Below are 21405 nucleotides of genomic sequence, written 5' to 3'. Positions count from 1 at the left end.
GGCACTTGGAGCTAGCTCTCCTCGGAGCTGCCCTTTCCACCCAGCATCTCCTGCAAAAGGCAGGATCTGAGGCTGGAGGTGACCCAGCTGGCTGGTTTCCATATCCCTGACCAGTTTAACGAGCAGCAGCCCAATGTCAAAGCAGCTATTCTGCATTCACCAGATTAAAACGAAGTCTCGCAGCAGACTGGAGAAAAGAAGTACACCTTTGTGACCAGCATTTCATCAGCCAGGCTTCCAGGTTTGCCTTGCTGAATCTAGTTCTGGCTGCTTGGCACGTCAGCGGCTACACTTCCTACCTCAAAACACAAGCTTTTGGTCTGAAGAGCCTGAGGAAGACCTAGGATCACACTAAGTCAGCCAAAGCGTTTTACAGATATCCCTGGGGGAAGAAGGGAAGACCACTTGTGCTTTCCACCCTGCTTGCTCACTTCTGCCTGCAGTCAAACCAGGACCATAACAGGCAAGAAATGGCAGGCAGGTGCAGGACAGCAAGCGTGGCAGCGCTAGATGTTTTCCCAGCTTACCCTCCTCAGATTTAAGCAACAAAACACGCGATATTTTAAAAAGCCTACTGAATTGGGCATTGGCGCACAGGCACGCCTGTGGCGGGGAAAAAGCTTTAGGACGAAAGCGTCGGTGTCGTCTTTGGCTTTGGTGTCCCATTTCGGTGCTGCCACTCAGCAGCATCCTGGTGACCTCTCTGGAAAACAGTGGGGTTAATGCCAGGGTTTGCACTCAAAATGAGCAGAACCAGACGGTCTTTGAGGGCCTCTCGCAGAAAGGGTTGGCTTCCTGAAGGCATGGGAGCCTGTGCCACAGACCGGGGCAAGCTTGGAGGTCTGCAAGCTTGGAGAAAGGATGTTTCCAAGGTAAATCAAAATAGCGCACGATGACTGGGAGGATGGATGCAGGAAACTGATCCCAAGAAAACCGATACGGGGGTCACACGTGAACACAAAGTTCACTGACGGAGTCACAGCTGAAGAAGGGCTAAGGAGAGGAAGCCCTGGCTTGTTGGCCGGGCACTCATGGCAACAGCCTGACAGCCGGATCACAACCCAACTCTCACCGAGAGGTCAAACAACAGGAATATTCAGAATAGATTAACAGCTGGGACGGCCAAGAGCGTACCGTTAAGCAGATTAAGGTACTAAATTTGACCTCTGGCAGCCGGGATGCGTGACACTGGCCCCAGAAGGCAGTTAGCTGGGAATTGGTCTTTCTTTCTTTTTTTCTTTTTATTTTTTTTGCGGGGAGGGGGGTTAGAATCAGAACAAATTCAGCGTTAAAGGAAGCGGCGGGGCCGGCGCTGGCCCAGGGCCGCGGGCTCCCGGCCCAGCTGCTCCAGCACCAGGCGCCCTCGGGCCCCCGGCAGCCGCTGACCCTCTCCAGGGGGAGCATCGTCCGTCCGTCCGCCCCGGCCCGTCTGAGCCCTCCGAGGCCGCCATGGGTCAGAGCGGGGAATCCACCCGCCGGGAAGGGCGGAACGGGGCACCCGGGGCGGACGCGCCGGGCGGAGGGAGGGGGTCCCGGGGGGGTCCCCACGTGCGGGTGGGCGCGGGAAAGGGGCGCGGAACTCTCCCACCCACCGCGCGCGGCCCCACACATACACACACGGGCGCGCGCGCCAGACCCGCCCACCCCGCTCCGCGCCCGCCAATCAGCGCCCGGCGCCGCTACCCGGGCTTCGCGCCCCTCACCGCCTATAGGTGCGGCGCGAGGCCCCGAGCAGCCTTCCCATTGGCCGCGCTGGGCTGCCCTTCTAGCGGCAGTCCCGCCCTACCCCCCGCCCCGAGGCGCCCGGGCGGCGGCGCCAAGGACACCGGGGAGCAGCCGCGGCCCCCCCAGCCCGGCGCGCCCTCCCCCCGCCTTCCGGCCCTGGCCCTCGCCCTGGCCCGGCCCAGCCCGGTCCGGCCCAGCCCTGCCGCCCGGCCCGGCCCGGCCGCGGTACCTACCGGCACGTCCGCCCGCCCCGCTCGTGGCCCCTGCTCTGACAGCGGCCCCCAACCGCCGGCTGCCGCCCCGCCCCGCGCCGCCCCGCCCCGAACGCTGCGTCACCGCGTCGCCACACCCCCGCCTTCTGCCACGCCCCCTCCGAGCCCTGCCCAACGCGCATGCGCAGCAGTCTCTGCGGCGCGCGGGAGAACCCGCCAGGGGCGGGGCCAGGAGTAGGGGTGTGGCTTGGGCGGCGGGAATCTGAGTGGGGCGGTCGCCATGGTTACCGGACGCGGCCCTTGCCTCAGGGCTCGGCGCCATCGGCTTGGAGACCACCAATGTGGTGGGGACACCACCACAGTCTGGGGACCCTCACTACAGCCTGGGAAACCTCACTGTGGTGGGGAGGACCCCACGGCCTGGGGACACTACCACAGCCTGGGGACCCCGCCATGGCCTGGGGACCCTCACCACAGGCTGGGGACCCCCACCACGGTCTGAGGGCCCCCACTTGGTGTGGAAGACCCCATAGCCTGGGGGACCCCAGGCTTTCAGGGACATCCCGGCGTGGGTGACAGCCAGTGGGCCTTGCCCCTACATGGGGGACAGGCAGAGCCAGCCAGGGGTGCAGGCAGGGCTGGGCAGGCCAGAGGTGCCAGGGGAGTTTTGGGGTTGCTAGCAATTTCCTGCTGGGTGAGTCATGACAGCAGCAGCCCAGCGCCGAGAAGCCATGAGGGGCCAGCCGGCACTTTCGGGAAGTGAAACAGGCACCAGGAAAACACCTTGAGAGCCTGCGGCCACGCAAGCCTGGCCACGCACATCCCTGGCCTGGCCGGCGTGATGCAACCGCCCGCAGCCCGGCTGGATGCAGGGTGCCGTGCGGAGTGGGGTGTGCTGTGGAGTGGTGACAAGGAGTGTCCCCAAAGGCTGTGTCCCTGGAGCAGCTTGCATGGGCACAGAGGACCGAGTGGACAGCAGGGTCCTGCACCCTCAGATATTGGGGCAGTAGGGACTGGAGGGGTGATGGAGGGGGCCCTGCCAGCTGTGGTGCTGCAGGCCTGGGCAGCACAGGAGGAAGCTGTGGGGAAATGGTGGAGTGGCAGTACTTGCGCCACTGGCCCCTTCCGGGGCACCCATGGTCCCCTGTCCTGACGAGGGTGGATGTCATCACGGCCCCAGTGGGATGAGGATGGTGCTGGGGCAGTCCCTGCTAGGTCAGCCCAGCCGCTGAGGGCCACCACACAAGCACTGGCCCCACATGTTGACCCCAAACATTACCCCTGCTCTTTGCCCCACACACCGGCCCCAGAGCATCGCCCCTGCTGGGCCCCATGCACGGCCCCTCACTCAGCCCCACAGTGCTGCTCAGGGGCAGCCAGCGCCCCAGCCCTCCCGGCCATGCTAGAGGAACTGGGCAAAACCAGGCATTGCGAAAGGTGGAAATCCCGCTCTGACGGTGCTTCCTTCCAGAGGCTCTTGAAAACCCGCCGCACCGACACCAGGCTCAGAGAACGCCCAAGCGAGGCTACAGGCAGGAGCAGGCAGCCAAGTGCTGTGGCACTCAACAGGTACTGACAGGTCTCTGCCCACATTTTTGCAGTCAGCAGCGTAGATGGCGTTCGTCCCCGATTTGGACACGCTGGAGAGCAGCAGGTAAGTGTGGCCGTGCCGCAGAGGACACCGGGGACACAATGCTGCTCTGGTGCCATGGTGGCCCTGACTTCACCATCTCCCTTTGCCTTTCAGCCTGAATGAGGAGACATTTTATGGCCCCGACTGCCTCTGCCCGCAGAAGGTAATACCGGGTTGGTGGGAACAGCAAGACACCCATGATGGGGAAGCCGGGCTCTCACCCCACATCTCCTTTCCTCCCCAGAAACCCCGCCTGGACTCAGAGGTGACATCACCCGGGGTGGACATCCAGGTCACAGTGACCAAGGGACACCCTGCCAGGACCTTTCGCCAGGCTGCTGTCCTCGTGGTGGCCGTAACCAAGCTCCAGAAGCAGCCAGTGCACAAGGACTTTGCAGACAGTGACCTTGGGGGCTTCCTGGAGAATATTTTTGGTATGGGGTGGTGGTGGTGGAGGTGTCACTCCAGCTGGGGGATGCTCTTGGGGGATGTTCTTGGACCAGGGACCATCAGCATCTCCCTGACCATCTCCCTCCCTGCAGAGCCCATCTCCTTCCAGCAGATTGAGGACACCTATGCCAGGGCACCCGTCTATCGCTACACCCGCTCCCAGTCCTTCGACATCCTCGACATTGACCACAAGTGCTTCGTGCTGGAGTCACCCACCCAGCTGGTGGCCCTGCACCTGCAGGGACCCTCTGCCAGATGGAAAGGTGAGCGGACTCGGTCCTTATCCAGTGTCCCCGTCCCTAACCCCAGCAGCAAACGGGAGCCACCCCACAGCCCTGGGACCACCCATTAACCCACTCCTTTTTTCTGCAGTGAAGCTCAACATCGCTCTGTACCGTCCCCAGTCATCACAGGGTGGCCCAGGGACTGGGCGGATGCCGGTGGCCTTGGGCATTAAGGGTTACCAACTCTACATGTCGTGTGTGATGAGCGGCACTGAGCCCGTGCTGCAGCTGGAGGTGAGCGAGGGGTCCCATTGGATCCATCCCCCAAGGGACTGGGGGTTCCATCCCACCCTGAACCCTGTTTCTCCCCCTGCCGGTTGTAGGAAGCTGACATCAGGAAGGACATTGAGAGCACAGAGCTGACCCGCTTCATCTTCTTCCGCCTGGACAGCCCGGGTGATGGGACCACCCGCTTCGAGTCGGCCGCCTTCCCCGGCTGGTTCATCTGCACCTCCCTGCAGCCCCGCCAGCCTGTCGGCATCACCAACCAGCCTGACCAGGTCAACATTGCCACCTACAAGCTGAGCGGGCGCTGAGGAGCCCCTGCACCCAATGCAACCCAACCAGCAGTTGCTGGTTTTCAGGCTGTATGTACCAAGTACAAACCCCCCAGCTGGGACTCCCGTGCTCCCCATCTATTTCAGGTGAAATAGCATCTCTGGGCCCTGTGGGCCTGAGTCACCCCAATTGGTACTTATTTATTGTGTCCACCCCTTGCTTTTAATTTATATTAATTTTATTGGAAGTACCGTGGTTTTGTTATCAGGAACAGGGGTATTTGTTGGTGATGGAAGTGGAAATAAAAGGTTTCCCAGGATGGTGTCACTCAGCTCGTTGCTCTCACAGGGGTTAAACAATGCGGGAGTGGTTTATGGATGGGAAAACCCCACTGTTTTGGCTGCTTTTGGGGGCTCTCCAGGCCTGGGTACAAAGCCCAGGGGGCGGGGGGTGACCCCACAGCCCTGTGACCACCCCAGACCCAAGGGACCACCCCAGACCCAGGGACCAGCCCAGACCCATGTCCACCCCACAGGCAGGGTGGCAGCTGGGGTGGGCATCCCATGGGTGGGGGTCACCTGCAGCCCCTGGCAGCCACCCGGGGCTGCCACCTGTCATGGTTTCAGCCCAGCCAGTAACAAAGCACCAACGAAACCACTCGGTCACTCCTCCCCACCCCGGCCCTGGAGGACTGGGGGGAAAAAAATATAAAGAAACGCTTGTGGGTTGAGACAAGGACAGGGAGGGATCACTCCGCCCTTATGGTCACGGGCAAAAGACAGGCTCAATTTGGGGAAGGAACAAAATCAATTTAATTTACTACGAATCAAACCAAAACAAGGATAATGAGAAGTACAACCAAACCTTAGAACACCTTCCCCCCACCCCTCCCTCCTTCCTGGCTCAACCCCACTCCTGGTTCTCTCCACCTCCTCCCAGCCAGCGGCGCAGGGGGACGGGGAATGGGGGTCAGGGTCAGTCCATCATACCTTGTCTCTGCTGCTCCTTCCTCCTCGGGGGGAGGACTCCTCACTCGGCGCCTGCTCTGCCGTGGGGTCCGTCCCTTCCGCAGGAGACAGCCCTTCACGAACCTCTCCACCGTGGGTCCTTTCCGCAGGCTGCAGTTCCTCACAGGCTGCTCCAGCGCGGGCTTTCCCATGGAGTCACGGCCATTGTGGGTGGCCTCTGGTCCCCCGCTCCCCTCCATTCACTGGGGGGGACAGCCTGCCGCCTCACCACAGGCTGCGGGGGCATCCCCTCCTCCTCTTCCTTCCCTGACCTCGGTATCCGCAGAGGGGTTCCTCTCACATCCCAATCCCCTGACTCACTGGGGGGTTCCCCTTCTGAAATCTGTTCTCCCAGAGGTGCTACCACCGTCGCTGAGGGGCTCGGCCCGGGCCAGAGGCGGGGCCGGCTTGGAGCCACGGGAGCTCTGAGCAGCTTCGAGCAGGAGCCGGCCCTGCGGCCCCTCTCCCGCTACCAAGACCCCACCACACAAACCCAAAACACCACCTCTGCCCCAGCAACTGCCACCACACACCACCGAGGCATGGCATGGTGGGCTGTAGCTTGGCATGACATCGTGTGGCGTGGCGTGACAGGGTCTCGCATGGTGTGGCACTGCATAGCACGGTGTGATGTGGCGTGGCGTGACACGTCCACCACGCCGAGCCACCTTACCACACCGAGCCGCCCCACGGCACGCTAATTGACAGAAATCGGGTCCAATTGACGAGGCCGCAGCTGGTGCCGTGACCACCCGCCCCGCCCCCGGCGCCCAGCGAGTCCCGCCCCATCCCGGGTCCCCCAGCCCCGAGCCCCGCCCTCCAGTGAGTTGGGCTGCCGGAGGGGACGCGTCGTCACCGCCCCCTTGCCCACCTCTAGCCAATCACGACTCTTCTCGCTCGCCGGCCCGTCTCCGAGCTGTCAGTTTCGCACTCCCCATTGGTCGGTTTGAAGAAGGCGGCGGCCAATGAGTTCGGCGCGGCCGTTGGTGGCGGCGGGTGGGCAGTGGGTTTTGCAGAGGCGAGTGCCCGGGATGGATCGGGCAGGGGTGGCCGTGGAGGGTGAGTGGCCGGGGCGGGTGGCCGGAGGTCCCGTGGGGTGGGGGGACCCTGTGAGGCCGGGGGTGTCCGGGTGCTCCAGGGGCCCCGTGGGGTTGGGGGAGAGTGGAGACCTGGGGTCCTGTGGGGTGGGAGGTGATGGGGAACAGGGCCCGGGGGGGGGAGCGGAGCGGGGGGCTGGGGGTGATCGGAGGACCCTGTGGTGACAGGGGCGATCGCCAGTGCCCCGTGGAATGGGGGGTGCTGGGGGGGGGCAGGGCGTGGTCCGAGATAGGCTTGGGTGGCCTTGGGGGGTGTCCACCTTGGGGGACGGAGTGGAGGGGAAGGGACGGGCTGGGTGGCTGCTGGGGCGTTGGGAGGGTTGGGTGTACCCCAGGGGACGTGCAGGGGGTATCCCCGAAATGGGTGCGCTGACACAGTTTGGGAGGGCAGGCAGCGTGGGGGGGCGTGGAGTGCTGGGGAGACTGGGGACACCCAGGGGTGCCACGCTGCTCTTGGGGCTCTGTGGAAGCCCTGGGATGCAGTGTCAAGGGAAGAGGGTGACTTGGGGGGGGCAGAGGGCTGGAAGGGGGTGGGGGCTGAGATGCCATCAGAGCCCCGTGCGCGTGGGATATCGGATGAGGGTGGGACAGCTGTAGGGACAGGGGCGAGGCCTTGGGGATGGGGCGATGCTGGACTCCAGCCGGGCCAGGCTGTCCTGCCATAGGATGCCCCAGTACCGCAGCCAACTGGGGATGTCAGAGGTATCTATCCCCTGCTCCCCCTGTGGAGGCGCTCCTCACTTTGCCCACCTGACTGCAGAGGGCTTGGCCACAGCAGGGTACAGGCTTACAGGATATGTAGCTGAAGCAGGGTCATTGGCAGCATCTCGCCTTTCCTTCTGCAAATTGACTAAGCCCCACACCAAGGTTTTGAGCGGCATCACGCCGCAAGCATCGGAGACCTCTGGTCTTTATGTGCCGATGAGCCTCTGGGCAATATCACATGCATGGAAATGCTCTGGAAATTTCTGGGAACAGCATTGCCAGGCTTGGCCAGGGAGCTCGGGAGACCTGTACAGTAGTGCTGTGAATATAAAAGAAATCCATCCTTATCAGCACTCCAAATACTGAGGTTGTGGTGTGTGCACTGCATTTTCCTACCATCTCTTTGCAGAAGAGCGGAGAAGACAGCTCCCGGAGTACCGAGCAGCCAAAGGAAATCTGAAATGCCCAAGTGCAAAGTAAGTCAGAAGAATGCTGGGGTTGGACTAGATGATCTGTAAAGGTCCCTTCTGGCTCAAATTACTCGGTGATTCTCTGAGGTATAGCTGACTCTTCCTGGCTTGCCAGTGTCTGCCTTCTCTCTGCAGCGATTCATGGGCGTACATGGAATTGCCTCCTCGCAACGCCTTGCTGTCAAGGCAGCGACCAGGGATGGCTCTGCCCCTGCAGCACCCTGGCAGTGCTCTGTAGAGTTACTGGCAGCAGGAGCAAAGGGATGGTTTCAGTGTTGACATTTCCTGCTGGTTGATATTGTCTCTTCTGGGTATTTTCTGAGTCTCCATGAAACTTTCTCATCTCAGCTCTTCAGTCTGTCAGAACAGGCCCATTTTGCCAATAACTCAGTCTCCTAACTGGATCTTGAAGAAAGGCTGGTTCAAGTCTCACCACTGCTTTTTAATGGCAACTTTCAGTGGCCTTCTGGGATAGCTTAATATTAGAAAGGGGCATTTTCAGTGCATTTAAAAGGATATAGATACAACCACCTACTAAATGAGTTACCTGGCTCTGGGATCCCTTTGCTGCCTTGCTTAGTTCTTCTGGAGTGGGGCTGCGTGCAGATACACTGCTGTGAGCTCAGCAGCGGCTTGCAGGCTGCAGGTAGCAAGGCACCTTTGTGCAAAGCTTTTAATTGAAACTGCTGATGTGCTTGGCAAACCTGAACACTCGAAAGACTCCCCACTGCAGCGAGTATTTCTCGTGATGTTGTACTGCAAAGGAAGCCATAAAATTTCTCCATGGTGAGGAGATAAAGAGAAGCAGGATCAGAGAAAGCCAACCAGTCCCTGGTGCCAGGCTCTGGAAAACACCACTAGTATAACAGAAATGAGGGGAGAAGATTCATGATCTTTCTTTATGGCATAGTACACCACTTGCGTAGAATAGAGGACAATATCCTAACTTTCTGGAATTTCATTACAGAAAAATATCTGCACAGGCAGTAATCTTCCCTAATAGCTGAGCTGCTAGCTCTGGAGCAGAGGGGTGGGAGAACCCTGCAGCTGGTTGCTGTCAGAGGGCTCTGATTCAGGGAGGAGGAGAGGGAAAGGATGGGACCTGACAGCCAGGGCCACTGCCCCACCTCCCGCTTTGCTGCCTGGGCAGCCGAGGCGCTGGTGAATCAGCTACTGCAGTGCTGCGGCTCGCCGTGGCAGAGTGAACCCCGGCTGATGTGCTCGGAGACATTGCTGTGACCTGCAGCACAGCAGCAGCTGACTCCGATGCACCTCGGCTGTCTGCGGTGTACAGGGCAAGTCCGGACAACAGCCGGAGGCAGCAGCCTCCAAACCTATTGGTCTCCTGCCTGCCAGCCCCCCCTGCCTGCAGGAATGATTTTGGTTACTTTTGCTGTCAGTGGAAGACATAAGTTTTGTGACAATCTTGGTTGTCAGTGTTTTGTGTTGCTTTTCTGTTGCCATGCAAAAGAAAAAGAATTAATATTACGTGGTATTTCCTTGACAGCTTTTTGATTTCTAAAACCTACTTATGAACTCCTGTCACTGAGAAAACCAGTGGCATTTTAGATGTTTAACCTTTTCTGCAACAGCTGTTAAATAACCTGATATATTGTTTGACTTCCTACAGACCATTTTTAAAGGACCAGGAGAATCACCTGGATCGACCCTTAGAAGCAGTTTCTAAACTAGACCATGTAAGTAGAATCTTTTGAGTTTAGTTTTGTATTTCACGCTTGAAGCAAGTCTGGGCAGAACAGGGTACCCAAATCAGGCTAGTGTGCTCCTGCACCAAATAGGGTGCAGTCAAGAGAATGCTAAATAGCTGGTAATAAGTCAACTAATAATTTTTCAGAAGAACTTAGTCTGGGAGACTCATCCTCTGCCCATGCGCTGGTGGGTGTTGTGGTATCATTCTGTTGACAACTGCTTCGTCACTGTGGGCCTTCATGTGGACGTCCCCTGGGCTAGCAGGGCTGGGGCAGAAGCAAGCTGTCAGGGTTCGACCAAGCTGAGCTCTCTTTGGGGCTAAGGTTCGCTTTGTCTCTCCAGGTTGACAGGAACAAGAAGGATATTCTCAGAAACATGACGAAAGGCGCTCAGAGGAATGGCAAGTTTGGTGCCAAATCCACACAGCACGCTGGCCACACTGCTCAGCAGAAGTCTTCAAATACGTTCCAGAGAGCAGCGATGGTATGTCCAGAGCAGACGAGGAAGAGTGCAAAGCTTCCCGTGGGGCTCGTGCCAAGCATGAGCCACTCTACACAGCCCAGAGGGAGGCTCCACGCTTCAGCCTCTGGTCACCTAAATCCAGAAAGGAACAAGAAGCCTGCACAGGAGACTGTCACCACTGCAGCACTTCAGACTGGAAGCGACCACCCTATTCCTGGGGCACATTGCTCCCTAAATGAGGGCCTGCAGGACAGGCTAGTCTGCAACAAAGAAAATGTCCGAGCACAAGCCTCTACAACTCCTGTGCTGAACAGAGATTTTCAGTCTGATGGAAGCAATCTCGGGAACAAAAGGTTTTTGGCCCACAGGCAAAGCTCAGCCACGATGTCGAGAACCATCATGGGCCCAAAGGACAGAATTAATAGCCACCAGGCTAAGGAAGAGCCGATTCAGGATAAATTCAGGAAAACCTTGGCAGGCTCAAAGAGTGTGTCTCAAAAACCAAGTATCAAAACTCAGCCCTTGCAGCCCCCTCAGTTACTTACTACTTCTACTAATTTGCTACATAAAACCCCAGGTGCAAACCAGAGACAAACGAATACGGCAAGACAACCCGTAGGAAAGCCACTCAGCATACTTCCAGTGGGAAATCTTAACTACCACAGCAGACCCCCCCAAATGAAAAGATCTCCCACAAAGCCTGTGGCCTCCAGCAGGCCCCAGGGAACCACAACCCTGAAATCCAGCCTGAAACCAGGTGGCACCATGCAATGGCGAATGCCCACAGCTAAAGGGGAGGTGGATAGGAAGGACATGAAGGTGGTGCCTCCTGCACCCACAGCAGCATCCCAAGTGACAGTCCCCCAAAACCAGCCTCGCAGCACACACAGCTCCAAAACTCAAGCAACGGAGAGTGATTTTAGGAGTAGGAGAGAGAGGCTTAAAACAGAGCTGCTGAAGGCAAGTGGAATGGAGGCTAGGCGTGTTCCCAAGACCCCATCGGCTGCAGATCGTAAGTGAGTAGCAGTTTTGGCCGACTCTGTCCTCGCCTCCAGGGGACAGCAGAGTTTAAAGTGTTTAACTGGGTGAACCAGCACTGACCTGTTGGAAACTGGGTCCAAAGTCCTCTTATCAGTGAACGCCTGTTTGGAGGTTGATGCCCCAGAAAAGAGGAGGGTGGGAATGAGATTTGGTGGTATCCTGGGTTACTCTCCCACTGCTTCAGCAAGTGGGAGGGGAACGTGTGGCCGCTGTCCTGTTTTATCTTCAAGGCACGCTTAAACTTGAGAGGGTTTTCCTTTCCCAGCCTAGAGCTCAGATACATTTTTAGGATAGATGAACTGGTTCTTCCTGAGCAGCTGAAGTTGGCTAGAGGGAGATTCTAAGGGAAAACAGTAGCCTGGTGAGTGCTGGCGGTCTGCTGGGGTGGTAACAGTGATCCCCTGGTCCTTTGACAGGAAACAGCTGCAGGAGTGGTTGGCATCCAAAGGCAAGACATACAAGCGGCCACCTATGATGCTGCTTCAGAAAGAGGCAGTGAAGCTGTCCTGCAGAACTATCAAGGAGAAAGAAGAGCAAAAGAAACCAGAGCAGCTCTGCCTGGAGAAGATCAACAACATATTAACTGAGTGCCTGAAGCTCATTGAGGAGGTGGGAATGGGAAAGGAGATGCTTGAACAGGCTCCTCTTCTCCCAGAGCATCTCAGGAGAGGAGGGCCATGTCCCCAGAACAGCATAGAAGGGTTTGGAGCAAGCATTCTTGCTCGCTTAGCTGCAGTGGCCAGAGGGATAACATCATGTGTAGGACAATTAAAAGTCCTCGTGGAGTTACAGATAGGCCAAAGGCATGCAGCGAGATGCACTAACAGGAAAAGAGAGCAACACCCGGTCACAAGACTTGTCTATGTTATTCCTGGTACCTGGCAGTGCAGTCTGCAGCAGAAATTTCTGTGGCAGCAACCCAGGCTGATCAAGCCAGCACGAGATATGTTCCTGGTGGACCTCACAGCTGCTGTGAATTATCACCTCTGGGAATGCTGACCACTAGCCCCACTTTGGGGTTTAATGGCTCTGTTAGTGCCAGCACTGAAGAGTCTATCCCTTGACATCCCTCTGAAATACTAGACTCATTTTAGAAAGGGGAAAATACAGGCAGTAAAGCTATTATCTGTACATGGTCACTCAGGAGACTTGCAAAACCAGACTCTTCAGACCCTCCTTTTCATAGAGAGTGCTGGGAGAGTGGTTACGCACTGATAGCTCCCCCAGTGCACATCTTTGGCCCTTGTCCCCTTCTCCTAGGGTGTCCAGGCAGAGGAGATCTCTGCAGTGCTGTCCCACGTGCCCCAGGCAGAGAAATTTGCCAAGTTCTGGACCTGCAAAGCAAAACTGCTCGCCCGGAGTGGCCCTTTTGACGTGATGGGGTTGTACAAAGCAGCAGTCTGCGCTGGTGCTGTGGTGAGTGAGGCATGCTTCTCTTCAGTAGCTCCCCACGTTCCCCACCTCTGCAGCAGCAGGTTTCCTCAAGATCCAGGGGTTGGATTTTGGGATGAGTTTAGCAGCACTAATCAGCAGTGAAAAAGCCTTTTGAGCTGCCAGTTTTGTCCCATAGAAACACCTTTGGCTTTCATCAGCCAAGCAGACAGTGCCGTGCAGGCATGAACAGGGTCAGGGGGAGGACACGTACGTACTCTGCGCCGTGTCGGAGCTGTAGCTGGAAGCAATGTGACAGCAGCTCTGTGCTGTTCTGAGCAGTGCAAGTGCAGCATCTGGTGGGATTTACCCACACGGCGTCGATGGCTGCTTAGCTATGCCTGTGTGCTGACAGATCTCACTTAGAGAAGGGAAATTCTGCAGCCTTTTGCCACTGTTTCCAGCACAGGGTGTTGCGATGCAGCAAAACCCTTTTCTCCTATTCAGTTGTAACTCCAACCACCGTTCCCAAGTGAGGCCTGCCTTGACCCGCATTTTGCTTTTCCTGTAGCCACTCCAGGAGCTCAGAGAAGTTGTCCTTGATATTTTGAAGGCTGCAGACCAAACATCAGAAGGTAATGTGAATGTGGGGGCAGGCTAGAGCATGGGCAGCCTGGGGTTCCCTGCCACTGCAGGCTGGGAAGCAGCATGGTTTGCAGTCTGTCCCAGCACCCTGTGTCCTTATTGACTTTGTTTGGAGACCGAGTGTTGTGAAAGTCCGGAATCCTGATCCTCGAAAATGGGGCAAGATTCCTCTGCCAGGGCTGGGCACAATCCCGGCCCAGCATGCCTCTGTAGCAAGGTGCCCTCGTCCACGTCCAGAGCACCGCAGTGTTGTAGTCCCTCCCCAGCTGCCGCTCTCTGCAACAGTGCTGCCCTTTTCCTCTCCTGTCAGGGGAAAAGGCTGAGCAGCCCATTCCTTGGGAGCCTACAACGCCTTGCCCGAGTGAGAGGCAGCAGGTGGTAGCAACTCCCTGCATGACAGGGAAGCCCCTGACCAGCCTGCCCATCTCAATCAAGTTACAAGTTACGTCTGCATCCAGGTAAGGCTGAGCTGCCCGCTCCTAGAAGCAAGCACCCTCTGTGCCAGCACTCCTCTGCAGGGTTTATCTAAAGGGTCTTGTCTTCTCTGCAGAGGAAAGGAGTTACTGGAAGGCCAGGAGCTGAAATTCGTGACACCAGTGCGGCGCTCGCTGCGGATAGGGTGGGCTGGGAGCCGCTACCCAGAGATGCTGAAGGACCATGACCCTGTGGTGTCATCCCTCAGTGAAATCCTGGATGCTGAGGAGGAGACTCAGTTCTTCTTCCGGAAAAACAAGGCTTTGCCAGAGGTGACGGAGCTGGAGGGTTTGAGTTTGTATCCCCCAGAGTGCTGCTGAGGGATTCCCGGCGGGGTGCAGGCTGCTTGCTTCCCCATGCTGCCTTGCACATGCTCCGCTGAATTCTTTTGCCTCACAGATGTAAATAGGTAGCAGTGGCACATAATAAGCACTGTTTCAAATATATAAGCGCTGTTTAAATAAATAAAAACTTGCAGTAGAGATGTAATGTGGCCTAGCGAGTAGCGTGCAAGGTCCGGGGTTGGAGATGGGCTGTGTCCTCTGGGACTGCCCTTGGCTCCTCTGCTGTGACGCACGCCCCGATTTTCCTGCTGTAGGATGATGTCAGTCAGATTCCGCAATGCTCCAGGCACCTGCCGGTGTTTTGCAAGCAATGTCCTGAGGGATTTGCTCCAGAGCTGTGTTGCACCCTACCCAGACAGCATCTGGATGTTCCCCACTGAGAGGCTCACACAGAGCCCATGTCTTGCGTCTCTCGTAGCAGCACCAGCTACGCCAGACTGGTGAGGGGCTACAGGGCCTGGGGTACCTTCGGGACCACAGCAGCTCCCACACAGGCCCCGAGGAGGATGAAGGCGGCACATGCAAGGGGCGCAGAGGTCCTGGGGACGCAGCAGTGCAGGCTGCCAGTCCCCTGGGCATGGCTAGGGGTCTGGGACAGGACAGCGAGGGCAGCTGAGCCCTATTAGTGCGCTCAGGGCCCCTACAGCGGCTTCACCTCCCTCAAGGGCTGTCCTCATACCAAGAGCAAGCGGTGGCACAAGGCAGCTGGTGACAAGACTGTTCCAGATGCACGCATAACCAAATCCAACAGGTGTTAAAACTCAGATTTATTCTTCAGTAAAAGTTAATTAGAAGTCCGGTAACATTTTACAAAACCACAGCCTTGATGATGTAAAGAGAATTAATACTACATGGCCGACTTAAGAATCCCCAAGATTTAAAGTAATGGCTCCAAAACGTGCATATCACTCACCCAAAAGCTGAGGGTTCTCTCCCTCGAGGAGTTACGCTGGGTAGTGCCCCGACCCGAGGGGGAGCCCCTGCCTGCAAAGCCGCCACTCCAAGGAGGACTAACTCCTCCGTCGGGAGCCCTTTATAGCCCTGTCAAATCCCACCTGTGGGCATTTAATCCCTATTAGCCAGGAGGGTCACCTCGGTGCACTTGGTGGGTCCCTATTGGCCAGTTCAAATTTCAACCTGCGCCCTCCAGGATTTAGGGTTTGTGGGTTTTTTTTCTTCCCCTTCTCCCTGCCTGGACAAGTTTCGTTTCCTGCTGGTGGGATGGGGGCAGGGGGGGAGGGGGAGCGTGCTGTCGCAGGGAGGGTTGCTGTGGATCGGGACGGTTTCCCTGCTGTGAGGAGTAAAGCCGTGTGGCTGCCATGAAGGGGAGCCCTGTCATCGCCTCCCTGTCCCCAAACCGCAGTCCAGTCCTCATCCCACCCTTTTGCCTCCTCCCGACACAGCCACCACCACCGTTGGGTCAGCATCTTTATTGAGAAACCTCGATGCTGGAAGAAGTCTTAGAGCAGTAGCTGGAATTCCTGGCACGGGTCTGCGGAGGGTGGCAGGCTCGGCCCCCTCCTCTGGTGTGCAGGACAGTGCCGGCAGAGCGGGGGTGTCTCGGGGCTGCCACCCTCCGCCCAGGGGCTTGCACTTGTCCCAGCTGCTGGCTGAGGATTTGGGAATTGCCCTTTGCCCCCACCTCCCAGGCTCAGGGGCAAAGCAGTTTTCCTTTAAAGTAGCCATTTTTATATCTCTGCGGTGCCAGGAGTTTGAGCATCTTTTATAAATAGAAACGGGCAGAAAACAGAAGAGGGTAATAGCGAGTAAAAGGGATTTCCAGGGAGCAGCAGTTGCCTCCAGAGCTCTTCTGTGCTTGAGCAACATCCACCCACCACCACCGGGAGCCAGGCCCCAGCGCAGTGGTGCCTGGGCCAGGCACTGAAGCTGGAGGAGCAGGGGCTGCCGGGACCACCGATCCGTCCAAAGCAGGTTTCCAGTGATACCCACAGCAGCGGCGCTGCCGGCTCTCCCTGGCATTGGGCGGCCCCAGGCTGGTGTCGAGCTGGCTGGGAGAAGCAGCTGATGCTGGTGAGGGGACCCATGAGTGAAAGTGGGGGCACCGGGCAGCCTGTGGGCTCTGGGGGGCCCTTCTCCCAGCTCCTGGCACAGTCGGGAGAAGGGCAATGCTGCACGGGGAGAGGTGTGACTTGGGGCATGGGGCAGGGCCACCAGCTGTCCTGTGGCCAGTGGAGGCGGTAGCTGACCATGGGCGACTTTGGGCTGGCAGCACAAGTGGTCCAGGGCCACCGAATGCCCTGCCGGGGGGCTGGCTACTGCCAGCTCAGCAGCCGTCAGCGCTGGGGTGGGCTCAGGCTTCTCCATCATCCTCCTCCTCCCCGCTGGAGTCCTGGCATACCCCAGCAACCTGAGAAGGAGGTGGGGGGCTCAGTGGGCACAGGACCCCACTGGCATTGGGGTTGCTGGTGCTGGGACTCCTCTGCCCTTCTGCTCCTCAGTCCCCTGCCACCCACCTGCTGGCCGGGGTGGCCATGCTGGGCCAGCCAGGGTGCCAGAGCTGTGCCTGCCTCCCCCGCGTCCAGGCGGCCGTGCTCCACCGTCGACTCGTGTGCCATCTGTGGCAGGGAGAAGGCTTGCAGAGAGGGGCCAAGCACCGACCAGCTAAGGGGTTGGGTGCCCACCAAACGCCTCCATCATCCCTGTACCTGCCTCCCCACCCCAGGCAGGGAGGGAAACTGAGGCACGGTGGGTGAGCAGGGGGGGCTGGGAGCTACATACCAGGACAGGGGGTGCTCGGAAGAGGTAGCTGAAGGGGTAGTAGAGGAAGTTGATGAAGGAGGCGGCGTAGAGGTCTGCGTAGCGCATCAGCTGGTTGGCGAAGAGTGTCTGGCGCGAGCCGCAGCGGAAGAGGCTGCCCATCTTCCCATAGCACATGTCCATCTCGTGCGTGACTTTCTGCGCATGCAGCGGGTTGGGTGGTCAGGGCACCCAACAGCCCCCCCGGTGCTCCCCCCTCCATGGAGGAGGAGGAAATCCATGTGGGGGGCTGTGCCGTGTGCCAACAGGGATGGTGCCCCAGGCATCACCTGGATCCGACGCTTGATGGAGCTGATATCCGGGCGCTCGCTGCTGCCGCTGTCCAAGTGCCTGGAGTGGGAGAGACCCGGCTGGGGGCTCACCTGGAGGGTCCCCCATGGGTGCCTGCACCACCCCCCCCATGCCCCCTGCCCACCCAGTGCCCACTCACTGGTACAGCTCCGCCAGGAAAAGGTCCAGGCTCCGCAGCTCCTCAAACAGCTCTGCAAGTGTAACGGGGCCAGCTCAGTGCAGGCAATGTCCACTGCTGCCCAGCACAACTGACATGGGGTGTCTGGGCACACCACACCAGGGCTGGTTTTGCCATCAAAGAGGGGGGGCAGGAGGCTCCAAGCCACCTCCCCTAGCTGGGCTTGGCTGTGTCCCTGGCCGGGCGCTGCTCACCGCTCTTCTCCGTCCAGACCTGCAGCTCACGGGCCAGCTCTGGCACCACCAGGAAGGTACGCCAGCCCTGCCGCTTCTTGGACTTGAGGATGTCCCCGAAGATGTGGTCCCCCATGTAGAGGATGTCTTTGCCCTTCACGCCCAGCAGGTCACACACCATGTCCGAGGAGCCTGCGACAGCCAGAAGTCAGGGCGACGGTGCGGGCACGTTCCCCCGAGCTGCACATGGAGCCTGGCCGGGCGCTCACCGCCAGAGTAGACGGCACAGTGCTGGAGCGGGCCGGTGTACGTTCCAATGCGCAGCTTCCCTGTATCCTACAAGACAAGAGGACCCCAGGATGGGGAGTACTGTTACCTGTGCCTGCTCAGTGCCCACCCAATTGCGAATCCATCCCCCGTGCCTGTGGGAGCCCTTGTAGTTCCCAGGTAGTGCCCACTGGCCCCATGGCAGTGGAGGGGTCCCCACCGTGTTGACTTGGCGCAGGACAGTGCCCTCAGCGAAGAAGAGTGGCTTGCGGGTGTCCACCACAATGAGGTCGAAATAGGATCGCCAGGGGCGCTGTGGGGTCTCGGCCTGCTGGGTGTCAGGTTAGGGGGGGTTCAGGGAGAGGATGTCGATGGCACCCTGCACCCATCCCACACCGGGGGCAGACTCACCTTGTGCCCATCGCTGAAGTCAAACAGGTAGGACATGATGGCCTGCAAGGACACCCGGCATCTCCACCACTGTCACCAGGGAGGGCAGACCCCTGCCTGCACTCTGCCACCCCCAGGGCCCCCAGGGCAGGCTGGACCCGGGAGGGTGGGACACACAAGACAGACACACACACCCCCTACTCACGTCTGTGTAGTTATAGTCGCTGTTGGTGGCCAGAAAGACCTTCCCCACCTCCTTCATGCGGCTCAGCAGCAGCGGCACCCGGGGCTGGCGAGGGGAAAGTCAGGGCAGGGGGGGCTGGGGGTGCCACAGGGACCCAGCTGAGGGGACCAGGGTAGGGAAAGGTCCACAGGGACGGGGGTCAGCAGACACTCACATCCTTCACCACGTACTTCTCCAGGTTCTCCAGTGTCTTCTCTTTCAGGCAGCCCTGCAGAGGGGATCGATGGTCTGGCCAAAACCTCCCTGGGGGTGGGGGGTGTCCCCACTACTCTCAGCATGCCCCCAGCAAGCCCCCCCCCCTCCCCCCGCTCTGCCAGCCCCCTGCCCACTGCACCCACCGAGAGGTGGACACTGTCCATGGCCTCGCGCACATCCTGGAACATGCTGCGGAAGGACATGAAGAGGTTTCCATGCTTGTAACCGGTGTCACAGCTGCAATGGTCAGGAAAAGGGGGGTTGAAGGGGCTGCCCTGCTGAGGGGAGACCCCCCCCCCCCTACCCATCCCCAACCCACCAGGTCTAAGCCCCCACCCACCATCTCCCTCTTACTTGACGTATCTGGAGCAGTTGGTGAAGAAGTCCACGAGACAGGCGTAGAGGTGGGCCTCTGCCAGGGAGGGGGCTGTGAGAGGGGATGCGGGGGGCACAGGGGGAGGGCAGCAACCCACGATGGGGTTGGGGGGCCTGGGGCAGGGGGCTGGGGAGTCTCACTCACCTGTGAGGTTGAAGAGGGTGTTGAGGATGTGGAAGCGCTTCATGTCGTCCCGCTGGATGAACTTGTTGGGGTAATAGTGGAGGATTTCGGCCCTGGGGAAGGAGCACAGAGATGCACCCCATATCGAGGGTTCCCCCCCGTCTGTCCCCCCCCCGGGGGTCCCAGACTCACCCCTTAAGGAAGCGGAAGCCGTGGGCGCAGACCAGCAGGTTCCCATGGGAGTCCACCTTCAGCAGGTTCCCATACAGGGCATCGAACACCAGCCCCCTGTGCCACACACCCCATCAGCGGGTGGGGGTCCTACCAACACCCCCCCACCCTGTCCCCTGTGTGTCCCCCAAAACCCGCCAGCACTCACCGTGTGGGGAAGGTGGGGTCGTACTTGTAGGCAAGGATCTCATGGGGGTACCCGATGGAGACAAGGTGCTCCAGAAGCAGGGCGAAGGCCAGCTCCTCGTAGTCAGGGGACTTGTACACTGCAGGGGGACAGGGAGGGTGGCATGGGCATGGGCATGGGCTGGGGGGGGTTCCCGCCTCCCCCCCCCCCCCCCCCGCCAAAAACGCACTGGCCAAGGTGTAGTCCATGTCGAAGCCGAAGCACTTGATCTTCTCCAGCGCCAGGCTCCGGTTGACGAAGATCCTGGAGGTGACCGGGTAGGGGGGGAAGGCATGGGGGTGAAGCGTTGTCTAGGGCTGGGGGTGGCACAGAGGAGGGGGACCTGTCCCCATGTCCCCCATTCCTGGTCAGGGGGCTGCAGGGGCTCTGTGCCCGCCCTGGCCCAGGGGCCCCACAGTGAGTTATTGGAGCAGAAAAATGGGCTTTTGAGCTGGAAATGGAGCCAGGGGAGAAAAATGGGCTTTTGAGCTGGAAATGGAGCTGGGGGAGGGAGAGGAGTGCAGGGCAGGGAGGGGGGATACTGAGCCCCCTGTTTTGGCCTACCCCCCTCCCCCATAGCCTGTCTACATGGGGGGTCCCGTCAGGGCCTCTGCCCTCTCCCCCACTGCCAAGGGTACTTCCCCATACCTGCACCCCTGGCGTCCTTCCCTCGGGTCCTGCCCCCCCCCCCCCCCAAATGCCCACCTCCCCACCTGCCCACCCCCCCCAGCCCTTTCCCCGCAGCTCCAGGTCCTGCTGCTCCCGATCGCCCCCCCTCGAGCCCCCTCTCTCCCGCTCCTGCCCCCCAACCCCCGCCCCCCCCCAAACCCCCCCGGCCGCCCCCCGGTCCCACCGGTGCTGGCAGTCCCTCCGCAGCGCCCGCGGGTCGCCCGGGCCCGGGGTCGGGGCCGGGGTCGCCGCCGGGGCCGCCGCCGGGCCCCACTCCCCCTCGCTGCCCATCGCCGCCGCCTCCGGCCGCCGCCTCCAGCCGTCGCCGCTTTAACGGGGCCCCGCGGGACCGCCCCGACCCGGCCCCCGGCACCGGCCCGGCCCCCCACCCTGGGTGCAACTGCCGGGACGGGACCCGGGGCATCCCGAGGTGGTGACCCCCCCAAATGGGGCGGTGATTCCCCCTCCCCGTGCGCCCTCCCCCCCCCCCCCGCAAAATGGGTCAATGAGCCCCCAAATGGGGCAGCATCCCCTCACGTGCACCCCAAAATGGGGGGGCAGTCCATCCCCCCGGCCGTGCACCCCCCCCCACGGGGCAGCGCCCCTCCATACACCCCCAAATAGAGCATGCCTCTCTCACGCACCCCTAAAAGGCCCCCCTCCCCAGAGGAAGCGCCCTCCCACGGCCCCGGCCCCGACGGCGCCAGGAGCGGCCGCGGGCGCCCGGCCCGGAGCCCCGGGGCCGGTGTTTGCCCAGCGGGGCCGCTGGCAGCGGGGAGCGACCGGCGGCGAATCATTAACCGGGGTCAAGGCCCGGCCCCGCCACCGCCCGGAGGCTGCCCCGATGGGCGTCCCGGCCCCCTCCGCCCCCCCCCCCCCGGAGAGGGGCGGGAGCTGGGAAGGGGGGAGGGGGGCTGAGCGGCACTGGTGTGGGGGGGTCCGGCGCCAGGGGCCACCCCCAGCACCTCACACCGGAGGGATGGGGACAGGAGGGGGCACCCACGTCCCGCGGGACATAGACCAGTCCCGGGGGAAACGTCCTCATCCCCATGGGGCCCAACTGGCACGTTCCCATTCCCACGGGACTCGTCCTCATCCCCATGCCATTGACTCACATCCATGTCCCCATCCCTGTGGGTCACGTCCCCACGCAGCTCCGCAAGGCACACCCCGAACTCCACGGGGGCGCATTCCCA

The 21405-nt window shown here is 60.1% G+C and overlaps 4 protein-coding genes across 13 annotated transcripts in view; 2 read left to right on the top strand and 2 right to left on the bottom strand.

The window, feature by feature from the left end:
* Window positions 1-2040, bottom strand: part of OGDH (oxoglutarate dehydrogenase) — a 35831-nt gene extending 33791 nt beyond the window's left edge. For all 4 annotated transcript variants that reach the window (XM_049830748.1, XM_049830750.1, XM_049830747.1 and 1 more), the window contains exon 1: window positions 1959-2040. The gene's annotated coding sequence lies outside the window, so the exon portion shown is untranslated. The remainder of the gene's footprint in view (window positions 1-1958) is intronic.
* A 1361-nt stretch (window positions 2041-3401) lies between these two features.
* LOC126051716 (interleukin-1 receptor antagonist protein-like) lies at window positions 3402-5121 on the top strand. 4 transcript variants are annotated; one of them, XM_049831294.1, is made up of 6 exons: window positions 3402-3591; window positions 3685-3733; window positions 3815-4004; window positions 4113-4283; window positions 4393-4538; window positions 4628-5121. In XM_049831294.1, exons 1-6 carry the CDS (start codon window positions 3551-3553, stop codon window positions 4838-4840), a joined length of 810 nt encoding a protein of 269 aa, XP_049687251.1. In that variant the 5' UTR covers window positions 3402-3550; the 3' UTR covers window positions 4841-5121. The 4 variants fall into 4 exon arrangements, with proteins under 4 accessions (XP_049687251.1, XP_049687249.1, XP_049687250.1 ...); XM_049831292.1 differs by having other exon boundaries at window positions 3413-3591; window positions 3815-4283; XM_049831293.1 differs by having other exon boundaries at window positions 3413-3591; window positions 3685-4004.
* Window positions 5122-6805: 1684 nt separating this feature from the next.
* On the top strand, window positions 6806-14254 carry CKAP2L (cytoskeleton associated protein 2 like). Its single transcript, XM_049831258.1, has 9 exons — window positions 6806-6868; window positions 8021-8087; window positions 9712-9778; window positions 10134-11269; window positions 11711-11903; window positions 12555-12710; window positions 13237-13300; window positions 13621-13768; window positions 13861-14254. Exons 1-9 carry the CDS (start codon window positions 6841-6843, stop codon window positions 14102-14104), a joined length of 2103 nt encoding a protein of 700 aa, XP_049687215.1. The 5' UTR covers window positions 6806-6840; the 3' UTR covers window positions 14105-14254.
* Window positions 14255-14880: 626 nt separating this feature from the next.
* LOC126051488 (cytosolic purine 5'-nucleotidase-like) lies at window positions 14881-20515 on the bottom strand. 4 transcript variants are annotated; one of them, XM_049830764.1, is made up of 18 exons: window positions 20394-20515; window positions 19731-19804; window positions 19523-19640; window positions 19336-19431; window positions 19165-19256; window positions 18999-19056; window positions 18788-18881; window positions 18604-18657; window positions 18411-18494; window positions 18227-18268; window positions 18036-18146; window positions 17818-17884; window positions 17570-17740; window positions 17337-17388; window positions 17176-17236; window positions 16868-17044; window positions 16603-16704; window positions 14881-16496 (listed from the first exon to the last, which is right to left on the bottom strand). In XM_049830764.1, the coding sequence occupies exons 1-18, from the start codon at window positions 20498-20500 to the stop codon at window positions 16440-16442; spliced, it is 1617 nt and encodes a 538-aa protein (XP_049686721.1). In that variant the 5' UTR covers window positions 20501-20515; the 3' UTR covers window positions 14881-16439. The 4 variants fall into 4 exon arrangements, 3 of the variants coding, with proteins under 3 accessions (XP_049686721.1, XP_049686722.1, XP_049686720.1); XM_049830765.1 differs by having other exon boundaries at window positions 18036-18143; XM_049830763.1 differs by having other exon boundaries at window positions 14881-16704; window positions 18036-18143.
* Between the last annotated feature and the right edge of the window lie 890 nt (window positions 20516-21405).

Source organism: Accipiter gentilis, chromosome 28 (genome assembly GCF_929443795.1).
Source record: "Accipiter gentilis chromosome 28, bAccGen1.1, whole genome shotgun sequence".
NCBI lineage: Eukaryota > Metazoa > Chordata > Aves > Accipitriformes > Accipitridae > Astur > Astur gentilis.
Note: the sequence above shows the minus strand (reverse complement) of the source record. Positions and strands in the feature narration are given on the sequence as shown.